This window comes from Bufo gargarizans, chromosome 5 (genome assembly GCF_014858855.1).
Source record: "Bufo gargarizans isolate SCDJY-AF-19 chromosome 5, ASM1485885v1, whole genome shotgun sequence".
Taxonomy (NCBI): domain Eukaryota; kingdom Metazoa; phylum Chordata; class Amphibia; order Anura; family Bufonidae; genus Bufo; species Bufo gargarizans.
In genome coordinates, this window is record NC_058084.1 from 79721025 (window position 1) to 79741287 (window position 20263).

At 42.3% G+C, this 20263-nt stretch overlaps 1 protein-coding gene across 4 annotated transcripts in view; it reads left to right on the forward strand.

The window, feature by feature from the left end:
- SLC26A7 (solute carrier family 26 member 7) overlaps nucleotides 1–18566 on the forward strand; it is an 82615-nt gene extending 64049 nt beyond the window's left edge. The window contains exons 13-18 of one of the 4 annotated variants that reach the window (XM_044294450.1): nucleotides 1394–1507; nucleotides 6126–6174; nucleotides 11628–11725; nucleotides 13848–13902; nucleotides 13984–14078; nucleotides 17247–18566. In XM_044294450.1, the coding sequence (XP_044150385.1) occupies nucleotides 1394–1507; nucleotides 6126–6174; nucleotides 11628–11725; nucleotides 13848–13902; nucleotides 13984–14078; nucleotides 17247–17291 (456 nt within the window). In that variant the 3' untranslated portion in view covers nucleotides 17292–18566. Of the gene's footprint in view, nucleotides 1–1393; nucleotides 1508–6125; nucleotides 6175–11627; nucleotides 11726–13847; nucleotides 14079–15638; nucleotides 15947–17246 lie in introns of those variants that run through there. The other 3 variants (XM_044294451.1, XM_044294448.1, XM_044294449.1) reach the window with 3 other exon arrangements.
- Nucleotides 18567–20263: the final 1697 nt, after the last annotated feature.

Here is a 20263-nt window from a genome sequence, read left to right on the forward strand (position 1 = left end):
AGAATGAGAGAAGTCCCCTAAAAACATGGAGAGAACAAACTCACTCTGAGAACAAACAAACTGGTGGGCAAATTAGGACCCCTGGCCCCACTCATACAGGGACTTCATTATAAACCGAATGGACAGATGGAAATATGACAGAAACTGAAGGACCTGGTATCACAGGGTCGTCCATTCATTTCCCCAGCAGAAGTTTGTGCAGTTCGCCAACAGGATATTTTTTTTTTCTGAGTTTTGACTCTTTGGACAAATACTTAAAATGAATGCAAATTTTTGGAGTGATTCACAAGATTATGCTATAAATAGCTGTCGGTTAGCCCCAACTGCACCAGGTGCAGAGCTCTGATTCCCACCATAGAAGAACCATAAGGATGCACCGTCCTTTTTGGGAATGGGGAGGATAAAGTGGCATCTCATCCTAACTTTGCTTGCTAGTAGTAGTTAACTAGCTGGGTTTCTTGGTGCTCATGTAGTAAACAGAGTACGTATCCAAAAGCATGGCGGTGCTAATCCTCTTGATATGTGATTTAGGCCAGGGCTACTTGACGACATGTGTTACCCAATAGCAAGTTGCAAGACCAAAAACATTTGTGTGACTGGTCTGCAACTTACTGTTGTGCGACTATTTGAAAGCTTTAATTTGGCTTAAAAAACACAGCCAAGTTGCAGAAAGTCACAGGCAAGTCACATGAATTTGTGGTAGATGATGGGAAATTGGCATGAAATTCGCAACCAAAAATCCAAAAATATATTCTTTGCGACTGTCGCGTTGCAATTGTGGCATGTTGTGTGCTGTATTGCAACCTCATTGACAATCATTAGATGTGGTGCTGCAATGCGACAACACAATCTTAATGTTGTGCAACACTTGTCTCCATGAAGCCCCAGCCTCAGAGCCCATTCAGACGGCCGTATGTGTTTTGCGGTCTGCAAATTGCTGGATCCAAAAAACACAGATACATGTCCATGTACGTTCCGCAAAATGTGGAACGTCCTGTGGAAGAAATTACTATTCTTGTCCACAATTGTTGACAAGAATAGGACATGTTCTATCTTTTTTGCGGAGCCGCATCTTTTCCGGACCCTTTTGAAATAAATGGGCCTGCATCTGTTCTGCAAAATTGCAGAACGGATGCGGACCCATAAATTTGGTTGTGTGAATGGGCCCTTAGTCTTTCTTCCAGAACTATCTGTGTATCCGGCAGAGGAACAGACTGCCAGAGTCCACTGTGCATTGCCAGATCCGCATTCACATCAATGGGATCCGGAGGTGATCCGGCCGCTTTCCAGCATACAGTATATGCTGGATACAGGGACCGGAACAGAGTGCCAGAGTTCACAATGCAGATGTGAACTCGGCCTTCATTTTTCATTTCTTCTATCATTCTTCCAGGAGGTAAAAGTTATCTCTGTTGGGGCACCACTCGTCTTTCTCAATGCCAAGAGATTCCACAAGGACGTCTTGGAGATGAACCGTAAATTTGTAACAAGAAGAGATTCCTGTATGGTGAGTGAATGTATTATTATCAAAAGTCAATCATGGTTGCTCCTGTTCCTGCTTCTGGAGCAGTGTTTCTGAACTCAAGTCTTCAAGCATAATTTAAAGATACTATGGGAGATATTTATCAGATATATATATTTAAAGCTACAGCATTTACTGCCAGTAGTGTGACCAGCAATTACAGTTGTACATACAATCCCTACTGCATATGAGGGACTATGGCTCAGACACCATTACACCCATCACCTATATCCCATCCAGGCCAGACCAACTCATAAAAGACTGTATTTCACAATGGACACCTACAGCCACAATTGCCAGCTTTCAGCTGTTAGCAAGAAGTTCGGGAGAGAGACATAAGCAATATAGCATACCAGAGGTGTTATTATCAGCTACTTTGCTAGCCACCATACCTCATCATCCGGGAAAGGAAATGGCACTCTATACAACTACTGCTGGATGTACTCCTATCTTACACTAAGTAAGGTGAGACTTTTATTCTACTGGCCTAATTTATTATATCATCTTTTCACGGCACCGATTCCCAGGGAGTAACGTCCTGAGGGAGTACACCATGACACATCATCTCATCAGAGCCATTACCACTCACATCCTCTGCTCCGGCAACTTAGGGCTCGCTGCACCTTGAAGGGTAGAGTAAACTTCAAGTAACTAAAACCAGTAATGAGAAAAAAGATGAAAAGTTACTGTAAATGGTATTGGTACATATATAGTAAAGCAAACAAGCATTGATAAGATTTCCTTTTCAAGAAGAAATCTAGATGATGTTGTTTGTTGACTGACATTGGGAAATGGTGGGTTTCATATTGATGCAGCTTTTTCCACCATTGCCTATATATAGGAATAGTATTATTGAGGTCACGTGTGGCTTTATGTATTGCTTAGTGTTGATCACGAATATTCGAATTTCGAATTTTTATCGCGAATATAGGTACTTTGAAAATTCGCGAATATTTCGAATAGTTATATATATTCGTAATTTCGAATATTAGTTTTTTCCCGATTTTTTTCCGATTATTTTTTTTTTTTAATCAGTACACATGATCCCTTCCTGCTTCTAGCTTGTGGGCCAATAAGAAGGCTGCAATATACTTGACTTTAGGAGTAGTGATGAGCGGCAGGGGTCATATTCGAAAAAAAAAAATCTTGAAAAAATCGGCAAGGTAATGATTGTGTAATATGCAAATTTTCGTAATTCGCATTTTCGAATTCGAATTTTTATTGCGAATTTTAAACTTTTAGACAAAGAAGATTATAGCACTATATTAGCTAAATTGCTCTATATTCGGTTTTTTTCGAATATTCGCTATATTGCTATATATTCTTGTTTTAGAATATTACAAATATTCGAAAAAACTAAGTTATAGCAATATAGCGAATATTAAAAAAAAAAATAATATAGAGCAATTTAGCTAATATAGTGCTATAATCTTCTTTGTCTAATAGTTGTAATTTTTTTCTCATCTGAAGTTCAGATTGGAAAAAAATTACAACTATAAAAAAAAAGATTATGGCACTATATTAGCTAAATTGCTCTATATTCTTTTTTTTTGAATATTCGCTATATTGCTATATATTACGATCATTTGAAAAAACTGTTATAGCAATATAGCGAATATTCCAAAAATCGAATATAGAGCAATTTAGCTAATCTAGTGCTATAAATGCCTATAATCTTCTTTGTCTAATAGTTGCAAGTTGAAAAATTCGCAATAAAAATTCTAATCCAAAAATTCTAATTCCGAAAATTCGCATATTACACAATCATTACCTTGCCGATTTTTTTCAAGAAAAAAAATCGTGAATTTTCGACGAATATTCTAAAAAATATTCGCGAAATATCGCGAATTCGAATATGACCCCTGCCGCTCATCACTATTGCCAATAAGCATTTATTTATTTTTTTAATCATGAAGACAAAGAGGAGAAAAAGGTTGCAGGACTTGAATGTCATAAAATGACATGTCACGGTGGGGAGTGGGGAAAACCCCCCATCGCACAATACCGGCTGATATTGGTTAACAGCTAGGCTGGAATGAGAAATAAGGGAGCAGGACACCTCCTACTGCGTCTCTAAATCTGACCCTGACTCCTAACAGTATGAGCCAACCCAGATGGTAGGAGGACTCATACCCACGAACTTCGGGGCCCTACTAACCATCAAGGAATCCCTGGGCAAGGAGCAGGGTAGAGACAACCTGTTTCTCCAAGAAACAGATTAACAGGAGTCTCCACCGGCCAGGCGGTAAGGAAAGGAGACCGTATGCAGCCTATGGAATAGGCAGGTAGGCGACAACCACAACACACTAACCTGCCACAGACACACCGTCTGGAACCCGCGCACAAGTGCTGATGTCCACACACCAAAAGGACACAGCACATACACACACACGGGAATCCAGAACACACATAGCAGCATACGGATAAATGGTTCCCCCTCTGGGAAACCAGCCCCCTTCTGGAGGACACAACATAAAACAGGGAAATGTCTAGCAGACATGCTGGACACAACATCAACAGACCAGACATGTAACAACACACTAGAGATAAATACACCCTGAACATAACCCAGGGTAGGATGGGAAGGAGACACCGGGATGACCTTGACGACAACTAGAATGGCCCTCACTGGACAGATGGTAAATCCAGGAACAGTAAACCACCAGCACACACCAAGGCTGGAGGAAGACTGAACTTCAGGCTTCCAGCAGAAGCTAAATAGCCCAAAGCGACCACACCTAGCACACACATTAACCCTGTGTTCACCAGAAAGGAAAAGGAAATAACACAAAGGCAAATGGCACACACATGCCGAAACAACTGCATGTGAGGCAACCGTGTCACGGCACACACAACATAGGCCGTGACACTGCCCCCGCATGCAATAACAACAACACGTTGCCGCAGGCAACAGCATGTGTGGCAACAGTATCACAGCGCACAAACACAGGCCGTGACAATGACTTTTTGATTTTGGGAATTAAATATTAATTTCTACCTAGTCAGACCCATTTAAAATAGCCTTAAAATACTATGGTCCATATTAAGGTTTCAAAACCATAACCAGCTGTTGTTTTACTGAACCAAACTAAAGTCCCACCACTGTAGGCTTCAGTAGAACCATGTGGGGTCCGAATGTTGGACCCTAATTGATTATTTTGAGCTCTTTTCTGTGCCCTGTTTACTTTCCTCCTTGCTCTATCAGTGTAGTACCCCAGAGCGGACACTACCATTCCTACACCCTGCTACTGTTTCTAATGGCTAACAAAAAATGTTATTTGCTTCCAGGTCCTTTGATATTGTGCTTTAAAAGCATTGCTATGTAACTTATGTATTGTGTTTCCTGCACTGTGCCTGGTTCACCAGCAGGTGGCAGTGTGTCTTGCTGAGTATCTTTAGATAGAATGGAACTACCATTACATTCTCACCGTTTTGGGCAGAAGTGGGCTAGTCTTGCTTCCTACCAAGAGGTTGCAGGAAGCTATAGTCAGTCTAGCCTAGTCTAAAGTTGATAGTGGAGGTGAGGAGTTGAGTCTTTGAAGACCAAAGAGAACAGATATGGCGCAGTTAGTCTCCCAAGGGAAGCAGCTTGCAAAGCACCCAATTCCTTGCAGTTTACAGACAGAGTTTACGAGGGGTCAACAGCCAAAGGCACGCCACTGAAAGGTACCAGAACTGTCATAGAGTCCAGCTATGAGACCGAAGCCAGAGTCTAGCACAGCAGGAAACAGAAAGCGAAGTATCCCTGTTTGCCTGCCAGTTTGCCCCAAAACCTGCTGGAGCCAGAGAAAGACCAAATATTGTCTGGAGTCTGGACTCTTACGCCACCAACTATCACTCTCCCCTTTATTGCTATGGAGCCTAACCCTGGGGAGCAATGGTATCCAGGTAGAAGCACCGTGACACACAAACAAAACTACTAAGGCCTCATCACCATTCAGTATTCCTAAAACCTTGGGACACGATCGGCCCTGGGGGGCAGCATGTTGCATCAGTATTACATTTTCCACCCCTGCCGTCATTCATAGGGATTACTAACTGCACTTCACCTCTGAGTGGAGATGGGCCCCTTTAGATGCTGGGCCCCAGAGCCACTGCTATGTTTCTGAAGTCACTTCTTAAAGTTTGGTAACTATGGGTGACTGCAGTTGCCAGTGTTTAACTGGCCCACCACAGTACCTCTGGTGGGCCCAGGCATTGAGACCATAGTGGGCCCCAAAAATCTAGGAAAAAAATTTTGATTGGAGCTGCATTTGGAGCCAATCACTTGCCAATACTATTTTTAAACAAAACCTATTAAACTTTATTAATGAATATAGGGTTTGGGCCTCAAAAATAATTTCCTCTGGTGGCCACAAGGAACGCCAGGCCGACACTGGCTGTTGCCCTCACTGTTCTCCTAGGAGAAACAGTATACAATGATCTCTATCTCCTGAGAGGCAGCATGTCTGTCGGAAGGAACAGTTTTGTAGAAAACCTGCTTTTTTGCTGTTCTTTTTCTTTACTCAAATGACATGCTGTATATTATATGTCTATCTGTCTATCTTTCTATCTATGTGTCTGTCTATCTGTCTAAAATCTAATAACTTGATATGTATTTTAGCATACAAATGGAGCTTTACTAATGACAACACCCAAAGGATTTTACAATGGTAAGTAAATATTTCTTTTTTCAGTGAACTGATGATAGAAATCCATTGTATAGCACTGACATACCTGTACAGTATTAGATTAGACTGCATTTTGATGTGATGATGACTACTTAGGAGACCACTAATCTTCAGGGTTGTTATTAGTTATGTTAACAGTAGTTTAAAGTTATTTGGGGTAATATGTGTTGCATTCAAAGCTAATATAAAAAATTACATAATTTATCTATCTTTATTGTTTATAGGCCATGACAATTTTGCAACCCACATAAAGAGAAGACAATGGGGGTCATTTATTCTTAGATAAATGCCAAGTCTTAAAAAGGGTGTGTGGCATGTGCGAGGAAGGAAGCGTTGTATGGGTAGGGAAGGGGGCGTTGTATGGGTAGGGAAGGGGGCTGGCCGGATGGCCGGTCTTATTTATCATTTTCTAAAACGCCAGTCTTAATAAATGACCCCAAATGTTTGCACCTTTGGATGTTTTCCAGGTAACTCTTACATGCCTTTTACAACCGTTAAGGGCAATTTCACACACAACAGTAACAGTTTAGCTAAATTATACCACTATACCATTATCCAATGATGTGACCATAGAGTAACTGCAAAGTAACCCCATATAGTGACTGAATAATACTACTATACAATGAACATTAAAACCACTAATAATACCACCATGTAGTGACTGGAGAAAATTACCATACAGTGCTCACTAAGCATCATGTAGTGACAAGAAAATATTGTTATACAGTATGTGGGCATTTACTCCTGTAGACAAGGACGCGGGTGCAGTATAGAGGCAAATGGAGTCCAGGTAATGAAGCAAAAGAGCGTTTATTTCACACTTGCTCAAACAGAAAAGCAGAACAGTCACTTGGTGTTAGTTCACACACAAAATTACAGAGAGCTTCACCTGGCTTCTTTACTGGAATGAGTCCTGTCCTGGCCAATCGCACAGCCACATAAAGATTTCCCCCAGGATGCTGGGCGGTCTCTACGCCTGTGTCGGGGTCCAGGCCTCAGCTCCACACACTGCAAAAACCACCCAGACTCACAGTGATTTTCCTTCCTTCTCCTCCCAGCTGAGGTTGCTACCTGGGAATTTAAATTCCAGCTCCAAAACCTGGTCCTGGAAGGTGGGGAGTAGGCACCCGCCCAACTCTTTACCTACTCCCAGTAAGAGCCGGCCCGGATTGGCTTTGCAGCCACACTAAGTATTAAAGGTGTCAAAGCTTCTGCTGTTAACACACAGGAACCTCGGTGACACGTATCTGCCATCTATTACGATACCCTGCACCTTACCACAAGTGTTATACAGTACAGTATACTACTTATAATACCACCATGTGGTCACTGGAAAATAGTGCCATAGAGTGACCACTTATATCACTGATAACACCACCATGTGGTGACTGGAGGATATTACTGTACATTGACCATTAGTACCGCTAACATTACCACCGTGTAGTGGCTGGAGAATATTGCCAGTAATAATACCACCATGTGGTGACTAGAGAATATTACCATAGGGTGGCCACTAATATCACTGATAGTACCACCATGTAGAGACTGGAGAATATTTCCACACAGTACCCACTAATAGTACCACCGTGAGAATATTACTGTACAGTGACGACTAATAGTACTAATAATACCACCATCTGGTCACTGGAAAATAGTACCATACAGTGGCCTCAAATATCACTATTAATACCACCATCTAGTGACTAGAGAATATCACAGAGAATATGATCGTGCAGTGACCACTACGTCCACTAAGGGTAAATGCACACGATCAGGATTGAGTGCGGATTTGCGTGCGGAAAATCTGTACCGTAGGTCATGTATATTGTATTCTATGAGAATTCAAAATTCTCATGCACACGATGCAGATTTTTTCCATGTGGATTTTGACCTACGGTGCGGATTTTAAAATATGCAGCATGTCAATTTATTTTATTTTTCCTGACTGGATTTTCTCCATTCACTTCAATGGGGAGAGTAAAATTTGCACGTGGAAAATCCGCACCAAATCCGCATGTAAATCCGCACTAATTGATGCAGATTTCCTTGCGAACCCCTGCAGATTTCAGTGCAGATTGTCCGCACATAAATCCTAAACGTGTGCATTCAACCTTATAATACCTAATAAAAGTAGTGCCAAAGAGTGGCCACTACTATTATCACTGATGTAACAAAACCATGTAGTGGCTGGAGAAAATTGCCATACATTGACCACTGTTAGCACTAATAATACCACCATGTAGTGACTAGAGAATATTACCATAGAGTGATCAATTATATTACCACCATGTGGTGAATAGAAAATAGTACCATACACGGGCAGATTAAGTATAACATAGAGCCTGGGCCATTCTCCAAAGTTGGGCCCCCTTTTCTTCACCACTGCCTTACCACGCCATGCCTATAGTCATACAGTAGGACCACCAGCCACAGCCCCCCATCCTATAGTACCATCCATAGAAATACAGAGACTGACAGCTATAAGCTTTACCTGCTGCCTGCAAAGTTAAGCAGCCTCAAACCCTGGTCTCTAGGCCTTTCTTCACGGATGAATTGGTGAACAGAGGAAGAGCCACCGCCATAAGCATTTAATTAAGCCTTCTTCCTCCTTCTTCTGGGGCTATTTGTGCAAAGGAGGAAGAGGATCCGATGCTGAAACGTTTAGGGGGTGCCCGCAGCACTGCACTTGGTCCCTGCACTATTCTGTTGCTATGAAAACAATTATCAGTATGCTTCCACCATTGGGAGCTGTGGCCGTGTTGGGATGATGTTTAATTGCCACTTGCTGAATGAGGGCATCTGTAGTTGGTGCTTTTAGGGAGGAGTTGGGGTATCTGTGAAAGTAACACTGCTATGGAGATGTCTGTGGCTGGCATTTATTGGGAAAACTGCAGGTAAGGAACTGATGGGACCATATTTTGTTGGTAAATATAAGGGGTTATCTGCCTGGCACTTATGGCATATTAAGCTGGCACAGTGCCATAGAGATATCTGACATCTAGCACACTGTTATCAGACCACATGTGAATGGCACTTATGTGTCCGTGGTGCATACACCTTTTAAGTGAATATACCTACAGGCAAGTATGAACGAATGCTTGGACCAGAACTTCATTCCTTACATCAGTCTTTGTCAAGCACTCAGGCCCCACATCTCACTATTTTCAAAGAGTCACGAGCTGGCAGCTAATCATACCATTCACCACCAGCACAGATGAGACCAGAGCTGCAATTGGTCCTAGTAAATAAAAATGTCCACTGTTCTTGCTGTGATCACCTCCTGTCATATTGACTATTCCAAAGATTTTCAGTTCTTATGGTGAAGAAGCCTTGTTACCTCTGGAGACTGAACTTTTTCTGTCCCTTGTCTTTTGAGGTTTTGTATGGAGCAGCTTTTATATACCATATTTGTATGGGTTAATCATGTTCCCCCTTACACGCCTCTTCTCAAGACTAAAGAAATTTTATTATTTTGTCCTTTATCCTCATAATTAAGACCCTCCATGCCCCTTATCAGTTTAGTTGCTCTCCTTTGTACTTTTTCCAGCTCCAGAGCATCCCTTCTATGGACTGGTGTCTAGAATTATACTGCATGCTCCAGATGAGACTGCACCAAAGTAATATTACATCCCTGTCCTGCGAGTTCATGCCTCATTTAATATATGGCAATACCCTTAGAAGAAGCTGATTGATATTGCATGCTGTTATTTAAAAAGTAGCTTCTTACCACACTCCCTACATTGTCTCTATGGCACTGCCTTGTTACCACTGCTGATATGCTCTAGCTTTATTCTCCCCCAGTGTAAGAAATATAGAGATATCAGTGTTGAAATCTTTCATGGACCTCCAAGTATCTTGGGTCCTGGGCGGCTGCCCAAAACCACCCTATTATAATCCATCACTAGGGATGAGCGAAATTTACAGGTCCGAGTTTGGGATTCCGGTGGTGGAGGAATTTCGTTATAGATTCTGTTATAACGAAATATAATGGAATTTGTAGACAGAATGCAAAACGGAAGCCTTTAAGAGGTATTCCGTTTTGATCCGTTATAATAGAAGTCCATGGCCAAGCATAACGGATCTGTCTGGCTTTCGTTATGCAGGACTTTGTTTTCAGTCCTTGATAATGGAGACCAGACGGGTCTGTTATGTTTGACCATCGACTTCTATTATGATGGATCACAACTGAATCCATAACAGAATTCCTCCACCACCCGAGCCACGAACCTGTTCGCTCATCCTTATCCGTCACTGCTCAGGGTCTCTGCAAATGTAACATGCCCTTGAAAACCACTCCAGCAAAATCTGCCCTCCAAAAAATCTAATGGTGCTTCTTCCCTTCTGAGCTCTGCTGTGTACTCATACAGCAGTTTGCAGCCATATATGGGGTGTCTCCGTATTCAGGAGAAAATGCATAACAAATTATGGGGTGATTTTGCTACTAAAACTCTTGTGAAAGTGAGAAATTTGGAGCTAAAGCAATGTTTTATTGGAAAAAATATAATTGTGCATTTTCAAGGCCCAATTCTAACTAATTCTATAAAACACCTATTTGGTCAAAACTCTCACTTCACCCCAAGATCAATTTCTTGAGGGTCAAGATTCCTGAAAAACATCCAAATAAAGTCAAGGCCCAAAAATCCATAAGGTGCCCCTTCATTTCTGAGGATTGGGTTTTTGTCAATTAGCACACTAGAGCCATGTATGGGATAGTTCTATAAACTGCGGAATCAAAATGGTAAATCTGCAACAAAAAAAAATTATGTTTAAACTTCATTTCTATACTTCATTAATTTATGTGGAACACATAAAAGGTTAACAAAGTTTCAAAGTTTGGTTTTGAATACTTTTTGGGATGTAGTTTCTAATTGGGGTCATTTATGGACGGTTTCTATTATGTAACTCTCTCAAAGCCAATTCAACAAATTTTCTTGAAAATTAGAAAAATTGGTTAGTCTTCTTCTAAAAACGATTCTAATAATAATAAAAAATAAAATAAAATGGCATTTACAAAATGATTCCAACATATATAGAATGTTAATAGCTATTTTATGAGGTATCCTAAACGCAAAGAAATTCAAATTTACAAAATTGCTAATTTTCCAAATTTTCTGTACATTTTTTACTTTTTAAAAATAAATAAAGTAAACACATATCAACCCACATTTACCACTGACCTGAAGTACACTGTGTCACAAAAACAATTGGATAAGTAAGAACATTCCAAAGTTATTACCACATAGAGTGACTTGTAAGATTTGGAAAAGGCTGTGTCAGGAAGGTGAAAACTGTCCTTGTCTGGAAGGGGTTAAAGGGGTTAGCATTTTGCTAAGGGGATCTGAACTAGTTCATGCTGCCCTTAGTTAGGACACCATAGAACCGATGACTGATTGCTTTTAAGAGGCATTGGATACAAATGATCCTTTTTCTTTCAGGACAATTTCAGCACAATGGAAGTTTCAACACCACCTTGATCTTGGACTGCAGTGGGGTCCCATTTCTGGACTACACAGGAGTGACTACCCTCACCCAGGTATTCATAGAAATCATTAACTTTTGTTTTGTGCTAGAGCGAGTCACATGATCAGACTTTGTATGAAATAAACATTCCTCGGACGTGGCAATTTCTGGTTATTTAAGGAATATTCATCTTTAACAAAGGGAAGAAAGAGGTGAAACTAGAAGCCATTGTGTCATCTGTAATGGAGCAGAAAAACCAGAGAGCGGTACAATTACTGCCTCAAGTGAATTCACTGCTTATTTTCTTGGGATGTCTGGCAGCAGTACATTCCCTGTACTCTCTGGTGTGCTTCTAATGACCCCCAGTACCTCCTCCTGTCACACATAAAGTGGCTAGACTTACACAGTGACACGTGTCACGGGAAAGCATGTCTCATAACCAAAAATATTTGTACAACTTGTCTAAGACTTGCCATTGTACAACTATTTTACAGCTGCAATTTGGCTGTAAAACTACAGTCTAATTGCAGATGGGTCACAGGTGAGTAACAGTCGTACGTGATTTGCATTGCAGTCTGTGATGGTAGTGTTTTCTGTGCGACTTGCAATCTGTGACCAAGAATCCAACAGGAATAATGTTCTGGGTCGGGGGTTGCAATACTAAACCACTGACATCATTAGATGTTATGTAACAATGCACCATTGCGCTCTTCGTGTCCTGTAGCTGCAGTGAGGGTGCAGAGGATGGGAGTGGTAGTGGCCCTGATTAAATGATGTGTGATGGTGTACTCCCTCAGGCCGTTACTTCCTGGGGATTGGTGCAATGAAAAGGTTTTATAATGAATCAGGCCAGAAGTAGAAGAATAAAGGTCGCTCTTTACTTAGTGCAAGAAAGCAGTTGTAGTACATCCAGAAGTTGTCTATACACAGTGCAGTTTCTCTTCCCAGATGATGAGGTATGGTGACTGGCAGAGTGGCAGATAATGGCACCTCTGGTACAGTATGCTGTCTTGCTGATGTCTCTCTCCTGAACTTCTGGCTCACAGCTGTAAGCTTGCACTTGTGGCTGTATAATGCATTTTTTTTTTAAGTTGGCTTGGATGTGATCTAAGTTGATGGGTGTCTGATCCATAGCCCCTCATCTGCAGCAAAGTCTACATAGCTGTGGCTGTATTGCTGTAGCTTTGCAGAATATCTGTAGTTTTGTCTTTCAAGTTTCTCTGCAGTAGCGATCTGACAGATGAGTTTCTCTGTTCCATAAGGCCCTTGTAGCAGGAGCAATAGAACGTTCTTCCTCATTCCTCACAGTCTTAGCCAAGAGGGGAGGAATGGAGCGGTTAGCCCCATTCCTAATGCCAACCATACCTCACCTGCTGGTATACAGTGCAACCTTGACATAATAAATCATACTCTGCAGATACCCCACGTCTGTGCATATCCATAGCCTTATTGCGGTCTGTGTGTGGCTCTCAGCCATGGCTCCCGTGATCCACATGTAATCAATCTTGCAACATGGATTTTGTTAAAACATTTCTAAATACAGGTGAACTATAACATTTATGAAGCAACCTGGGTGCAGCCAAGTTGCCACAAGGCCACACCAGTGCATTCCCAGTGTCCTCTAGGATAGTGTGATGGACATTTACATAAAACAGCATCATATTATACCCTCATATCCATATAATTACTGAAGTTAGATCTCAAAAGTTCAAGATGTGCAGCGTTCAGATGAGCCTTTTATGCCTATGTCACATATGAGGAGACCAAAAACCGCCAGGATCCCCATACCGGTAAATATCTCAATCATGAAGTTGGCAAATGGCCTAATTAATATCGGGCCCCACACAGCCTCTTTTGTTGGGTAAAGATGGGTAAAGGTGTTCGCACACCAAAATGTACCTTGGTATCTCATTGTTAAACCATGAATGCTGTAGATTTCTGCTCTGAAAACCATGGTAATGCCAATCGGGCACACTGCCTTTAAATACATATTAAGACCTAAAACAGGGTGGTTTAACCTCTGTGTGTGAATGAATCCCTGTCACTGCAGGGCAGCGTCTGGATATCCTCATCAACAAGGGGCATACGGACTTAGCCCCCTCTGCACATAGATGAACGCACGATTAAAGTAATAGATTGCCTTGAAGAAGATATTTTATCTCATTGTCTATATCAGTTTTTCTATGTGTTGTCAGATGTCCCAGGATCTAAGAGAATATGACACGGCTGTATTATTCTCAGGCTGCAGCGGTGAGTCAGGTCCATCATGTGGGGAAGTGACTCATCTCTACTCCTATACAATGCTCAATGGTTTCTGTTTTATTATTTCAGCGTCACTAGTCAAGGCCCTAAAGTTCTGCGGCTCAAAACACGAACATTTCTTCACTACAGTAAAAGCTGCGCTTGATGCCCTGAAAGTAAAAACGGTAAAACCTAGTTCTTGCCGTCAAATATGTTTTTATTTACTCTGTGTTTATACTGATCTATCTACTATCTATTATCTATCTATCTACTATCTATTTTCTACTATCTATCTATTAATCTATCTTTGTATCTATTATCTATCTACTATCTATTATCTACTATCTATCTATTAATCTATCTATGTATCTATTATCTATCTACTATCTGATATCTATCATCTACTATCTATCTATCTATCTATCTATCTATCTATCTATCTATGCACCTAAAGGGGAAACGTCACAGCCACCATTGAGCAAGGGGTTTCTGGAGCCAGACAAACAGGGAAACTATGATGAGACAACCCCCGTTTAGGGCCCTGCGCTGTACTTTTAGTGTGTGGCCCTAGGCTTTACACCATATTTGCTGACTCTCCAGGAATTTCTGGGAGACTACTAGAGAGAGGAGAGATATCTCCTGGAAAGCAGCACTCCATGTATTTTAACTGCTTGTAGTGCCAGGATTTAGCATCATTAGATGCAACCCCACTGGCCAGAGTGCATTAAAGGGATTCTTCGCGAAGTGCGCAGACAGCTGGTGCATGCGCGCTTGGTTCGGTGAGGCTGCTGCCAGGAAGAATGGATCCAGGGAGCATGTGCGAGATTATGGCGCACTAGAAAAAAAAAATCAGCGAGGAAAGGAGTGAATAATTAACAGCGGGCGGTGCTGGGCTCCGAGATAATGGGCGGGGCTGGGCTCCGAGATAATGGGCGGGGCTGGGCTCCAACGCCCAGAGGGACAGCGCCTTGGGCTCCTTACAGAGGTAATTTGCATATGAATAAAAGCGAATTTTAGCCTAAATGACAAGACAGATGGGGGTAAGACTAGTATATTTTAAACTAAATCGAGGAGACTGATGTGATGATGTGAAAAGCTCTGTAGCTAAAATCCAGAGGACAGACTCCCTTTAAGTGTGTGGGGCACCATACAAAAGGGGGTGAGGCCTGAAAAGGGGCGTGTCCACACATGTAGAACATTTGGCATCATGCATTGCGTGCCAGACTTTGGATTCTCCCACAACTTTAGCATGTTGGCAAGTATGTTTAAAGCTCCTGCAGTCTAGCAAGAGCAGGTTGGGTCTCCAGCTTTCCAAGACAGCCGGGGATCCCTAGGAGAAGATGTTTATAACAGATTTCCCTTCCTCTTTTTCAGCCTACATAGCATTAAATGAGTTTTATGTAGGAAACAGAAGAAGAGGCAATGCTGCTTCCTCACTGGACCCGGTGATATTGGGATCATAGGGTCTCCACCAGCTCTGCCGCTGGGGTCAGGACAGGCCGCTCTCTTTTTATCTGGAATCACAGCTCCTATAGATGCCACAGTTCCGGCTGCAGCAGTGACATCATGTCAACAACATGTGACCATTGCGGCCAATCAATGACCTCTTTGGTGCACTGCTGAGGCCAGTGATTGGCTGCAGTGGTCACATGTTGACATGATGTCACCTCTGCAGCCAAGGTAAACAGAACCCTGTCGTGAGAATGGGAGTTGTCAGCTAAGTAACGATCTATTCTTTATTGCAGGTGGATCGTATGATTTGTTCAGTTGTTTCCTGAAATCAGAGAACCTCTTTAAAGAGAACCTGTCACCATGAAAATGCAGTCCAATCTGCAGGCAGCAGGTTATAGAGCAGCAGGAGCTGAGCAGATTGACATATAGTTTTGTTGATAATACTAATTCTAGGGACAAACTGGCCATAGACCCTACAGGGAAATTTCCCGGTGGGCCGATGCCCAAAGGGCCACCTAAACCCTTCTCTTGGCCAAAAGCCAGGTACAAAAATATCTGATGCTCTCAGCATTTAGGCAGTATTTTGGACTGCACTGTGATATCTGGGGCCACATTTAGTTTTTTTCCAGGGCCACTTTAAGTTCCCAATCCGCCCCTGCTGTCAGTGACAGCCTTCCCTGTATAACTGCGTATTTTAAGCCCAGAATGGCCAGGAATTTAATTTTTACTGAAAAATGTCCTATAAAACTATATATCAGTCTGCTCAGCTCCTTCTGCTCTATAACATGCTGCCTGCAGATTTTCAGGTTCCATTTAAGTGCAATGCACAATTTATTTCAATACATTGGACATGCCCGAGCAGAAGGATATTAATAATTCAACATAAGAAAAAGTTTTTCTTGTAATGTGGATTCATACTTACTATGTAATATGTGGAAATACTGATCGCACAGTCCTGGGTGTCATCTGTACATCAGATATCTGGTAATATAAATTATATTTGTGGCCACATTTCTTTATGGGAGTACAGTGCCATCTAGTGGTAGTAATGGAGCATGACAATCATAAGTAGGGACGAGCAAAATGGTGTTTTACAAGTTCGAGTTCGGGTTTTATTAGAATGCCGATATGGATTCCATTAGCCATTACGGAATTCTATGATGGTACGTATAACGGAATGCCTCTTAGGGTCCATTCAAACGTCCGTATGTGTTTTTCAGATCCGCAAATTGCGGATCCACAAAACACGGACACCGGCAATGTGAGTTCCGCATTTTGCGGACCGCACATCGCCGGCACTCTCATAGAAAATGCCGGACAAGAATAGGACATGTTCTATTTTTTTGCGGATCTGCAAATGCGGACAGCACATTCCGGCCTCATTGAAAATGAATGGGTCTGCACCTGTTCCGCAAAATTGCGGAAAGGATGTGGACCCATTTTGCGGACGTGTGACTGGACCCTTAAAGGCTTCCGTTATGCATTCCGTCATAGCATTCCATTATGGCTAGTGGTAATGGAATCCATGTCGGAATTGTAATAAAACCCGAACACGTAAAACACAAGTTCGCTCATCCCTATTCATAAGATGTACGCCGCAACTAAAGAATTTCTCTGTTGATGTAGCAGCCGTGATAACTACTGTGGTCTCCTTTAACTAAAGGGAGAAAGAGTGCAGCTCAGGGAATGTAAAGGGAAAGATTCTGACAATAAAAATATATCACAGAATTTGTCGTTATGGAACTACCTAATAAACTCTTTCGGCGGTGCCCCTGGACTGCAGCCAGCTACACTCATAAGTATATTACACTGCCAATTCTGTTCTTAGGCCCTTGGATACTTTCTGGAGAGCCATTTCTTCCTGACTGTTAACTGGTTTTCTTTCTGTTACATTTCTCCAGAGCAGTGGATCCTCTTTGGAAGTTCTTGAGTCATCTGATGCATAGGACCAGATTTGGAGAAGCAATGGACAATATTTATTTGTGTTTTTCTGCTGGGTGAATATGAAGAACGCGGCCTATTCTTCATTACTCTTCCTTTGATATGACTTGTAAAGTGGACTTTCAGTAGAAGGCATGAGCTTTATGGTGATGTACTATGTAATATCCTAACATCGTCACATCGCATCTTCAGATAAACGTTATACAATATAGACAAGGCGGCCAGTACGTAAGGACGTGGGTCTCATGGGAAAAGTTTAATAATTTTTCAAGGAGTTAAAAGGGTTTTCCAGGATTTTTTTCTCTGGATAGGTCATCAGTATCTAATTAGTTGGGGTCTGACACTGGGGACCCCCGCCGATCAGCTGTTTTGAGAAGGCCTTGCTTGGTTTTGCTCCTAAGCCATGTGACACATGAACGTGTCGTCAGTCGGCCTAGGAAAATCATAGAGAAGGCAGACCCCCACCGATCAGATACTGATAACCTATCTTTAGGAAAGGTCATCAGTATAAAAATCCTGTAAAACCCCTTTTCATGTATATTCATGACCTATCCTCAAGATACATCATCAGTATCTGATAGGTAGGGGTCTGACTCCTGCACCACTGCCGATCAACTGTTGGATAAGATCATGTTGCTCAGTTGAGCCTTGTGGACCATTCTTGGTATATTTAGGAGAGGCCACAGTTCTAGTCCAAACACTGGGGCCACTTAAAACAGCTTATCAATGGGGGGTGCTGGGATTGGTGACCAATCCTGAGGATAGGTCAGCAATATTAAATTCCCTGAAAACCCCTTTATATTAGCGCTACTTTCTGGCAATGGTTAACACCACCACGTCTCTAACCACAGGGAAGAGGACTTGCAACTTTTTGTCCCCGTAATTCCATGATTCCACATCCTCGTTTGCTTGCATTGTAAAGCCTGTGGAGACGGAATCCTTGCACAAGTTCTCACTATCCATTAAAGTGGTTGTCCAACCTATTCAAAAAGCTTTATCACATTTAAGAGCACTGGGGACCCTTTTAATAAGACAAACAACCCCTTTAACAAATTAGCTCTCTCTCTGCCTCCCTGTAATGCACGCTCTTTAAGGCAGCTAAAGAATTGTACAGTATATTTCCTTTATAGAAAGAACTGCTGCACCTTACATCACCCCCTGCCGGTGACTTGAGCTAATACACACAGCTTGTATTAGTCATACATTACTGCCAGTTGCACTAATGTGGAAATCTCTTAATGGCCTCATTGCATAAGACAACAGCAATGGTGGAACTATAGGGGTCAAAGCAGTCACAGTGGCAACTGGGCCCACATTCCTACTGTCCACCCTGTTTGATCTCCTTTCTGATTTCCTTTGATGTGAGTCATCCAATGTATCTGATACACTGCAGTGGAGGAGACTGGACAAATAGATTTATAATGCCGGACATCCCCTACAAAATATATAGTCAAGGAAGGGAAGCTGTGGAGAAAAATGCAGATGTCGGTATGGAAGACACTACAGAACTGTATACCGTACTGTAGGAGATTATCCTCTTACTCTGCCACTACTAAAAGCGGTAGTGGTGCGTAGGGCTATCCAGTAACTAACTGAGGTCCATATGAGGACGTACAGTCCAAGCACATTAAAGTGAGATATTCATGCACTGGCTGACATCAGCCAGCAAGTGCATGCATAGAACAGCGAAAAATGCACAATGTGGTGTGAAAGTCCCCTCCCTCTGCCAAACTCCCTGGATGCCATAGTTGCAGTCCTACTACTTGGGGTCCCTTAAAGTACATGTTTTGTAGTGACGCCAGTTGCAGTGAAGCAACAAGGGCACAAGGCCCCTTTTAGTGATATTGTGGTAGATGGTACCCAGGTGTAGGGGTGTAGACTGGCTTATAATGTCCCTTTAGGTGTTGTGCATGTGTCACGGTGCTCCTACCTGGATACGCTGGAACCCCAGGCGTAGCCATCCGAAAGCAGAAAAATAGGGGGAATAATTGAGGGACCGTGTGATGAAGTTGATAATAGCTTTACTTTGCATAAACGTTCCTCCAAATGATTTACAGACTTTGTCTTGGTTCCCAGCAGGCTTTAGCATAAACGGTGGCAGACAAACTCCTCAATGCTACGTTTGTTGCTCTCTGGCTCTGCTGTGCTAACAGTCTAACTGTATAACTTAGCTTCTTCTTTATGCTGTACTTCACTCACTGTAATCTGGTCTGTCTCTAGCTTTGTTCGGGGAACACTTTACTCCCAGTTTCTGAGGCTTCCAGCTGTGACCTCCATGTCAAGCTGAGCTGAAGGTGCTCCAGCTGGTCTAGGCAGGGCTTGTCCAACAGGGACGTACGTTAGACCTTCCCTTGGCAGGGGGTAAACTCGAACTCACTCCTAACTAGAACTCCACCCTCCCTTCAGCAAGTGGGACATGACCAGCACACCACAGAGGGGGGTTAGAATGGAATAGAAAGCTCCATTCACTGTACCTGTAGCTCTGCCATTTATGCTGCCACCTGCTGTTGCACCAGGCACATTTCACATGAACAAATACATAGCAATATTATGAATACACATTGTGCAGGATCTGGAAATAAATACATAGTATGACATTAGGTTAACCATAGGAGATATTGGAGGGGTGCAAAGGTGGTAATGCCACTCTGGGGCATTACACAGTCACCATTAGGAAAGTACATAACTCCAATGAGAGAAGATGTAACTGTGCTGTTATCAGTGGCTGCAAGTGCTGCGTTGATAGAAGAGACTGAGCGATGCTGCTAAAAATGCTATGGACGGGCTACAACAGACAAGCATGGGCAGAAGTTGTGCGGACGGGCTCAAGCGGAAGTTTTACATCGGGTACGTGAGCCCTTAGTGACTCCCCTGGTGACACATTCATACATCAATATTAAAACAATGGGGGCATTTCTTCAAGTTCATGTTGTCATGTGCCATGCACCAAGTGCTGTCCGATAATCAGGCTCAGTCT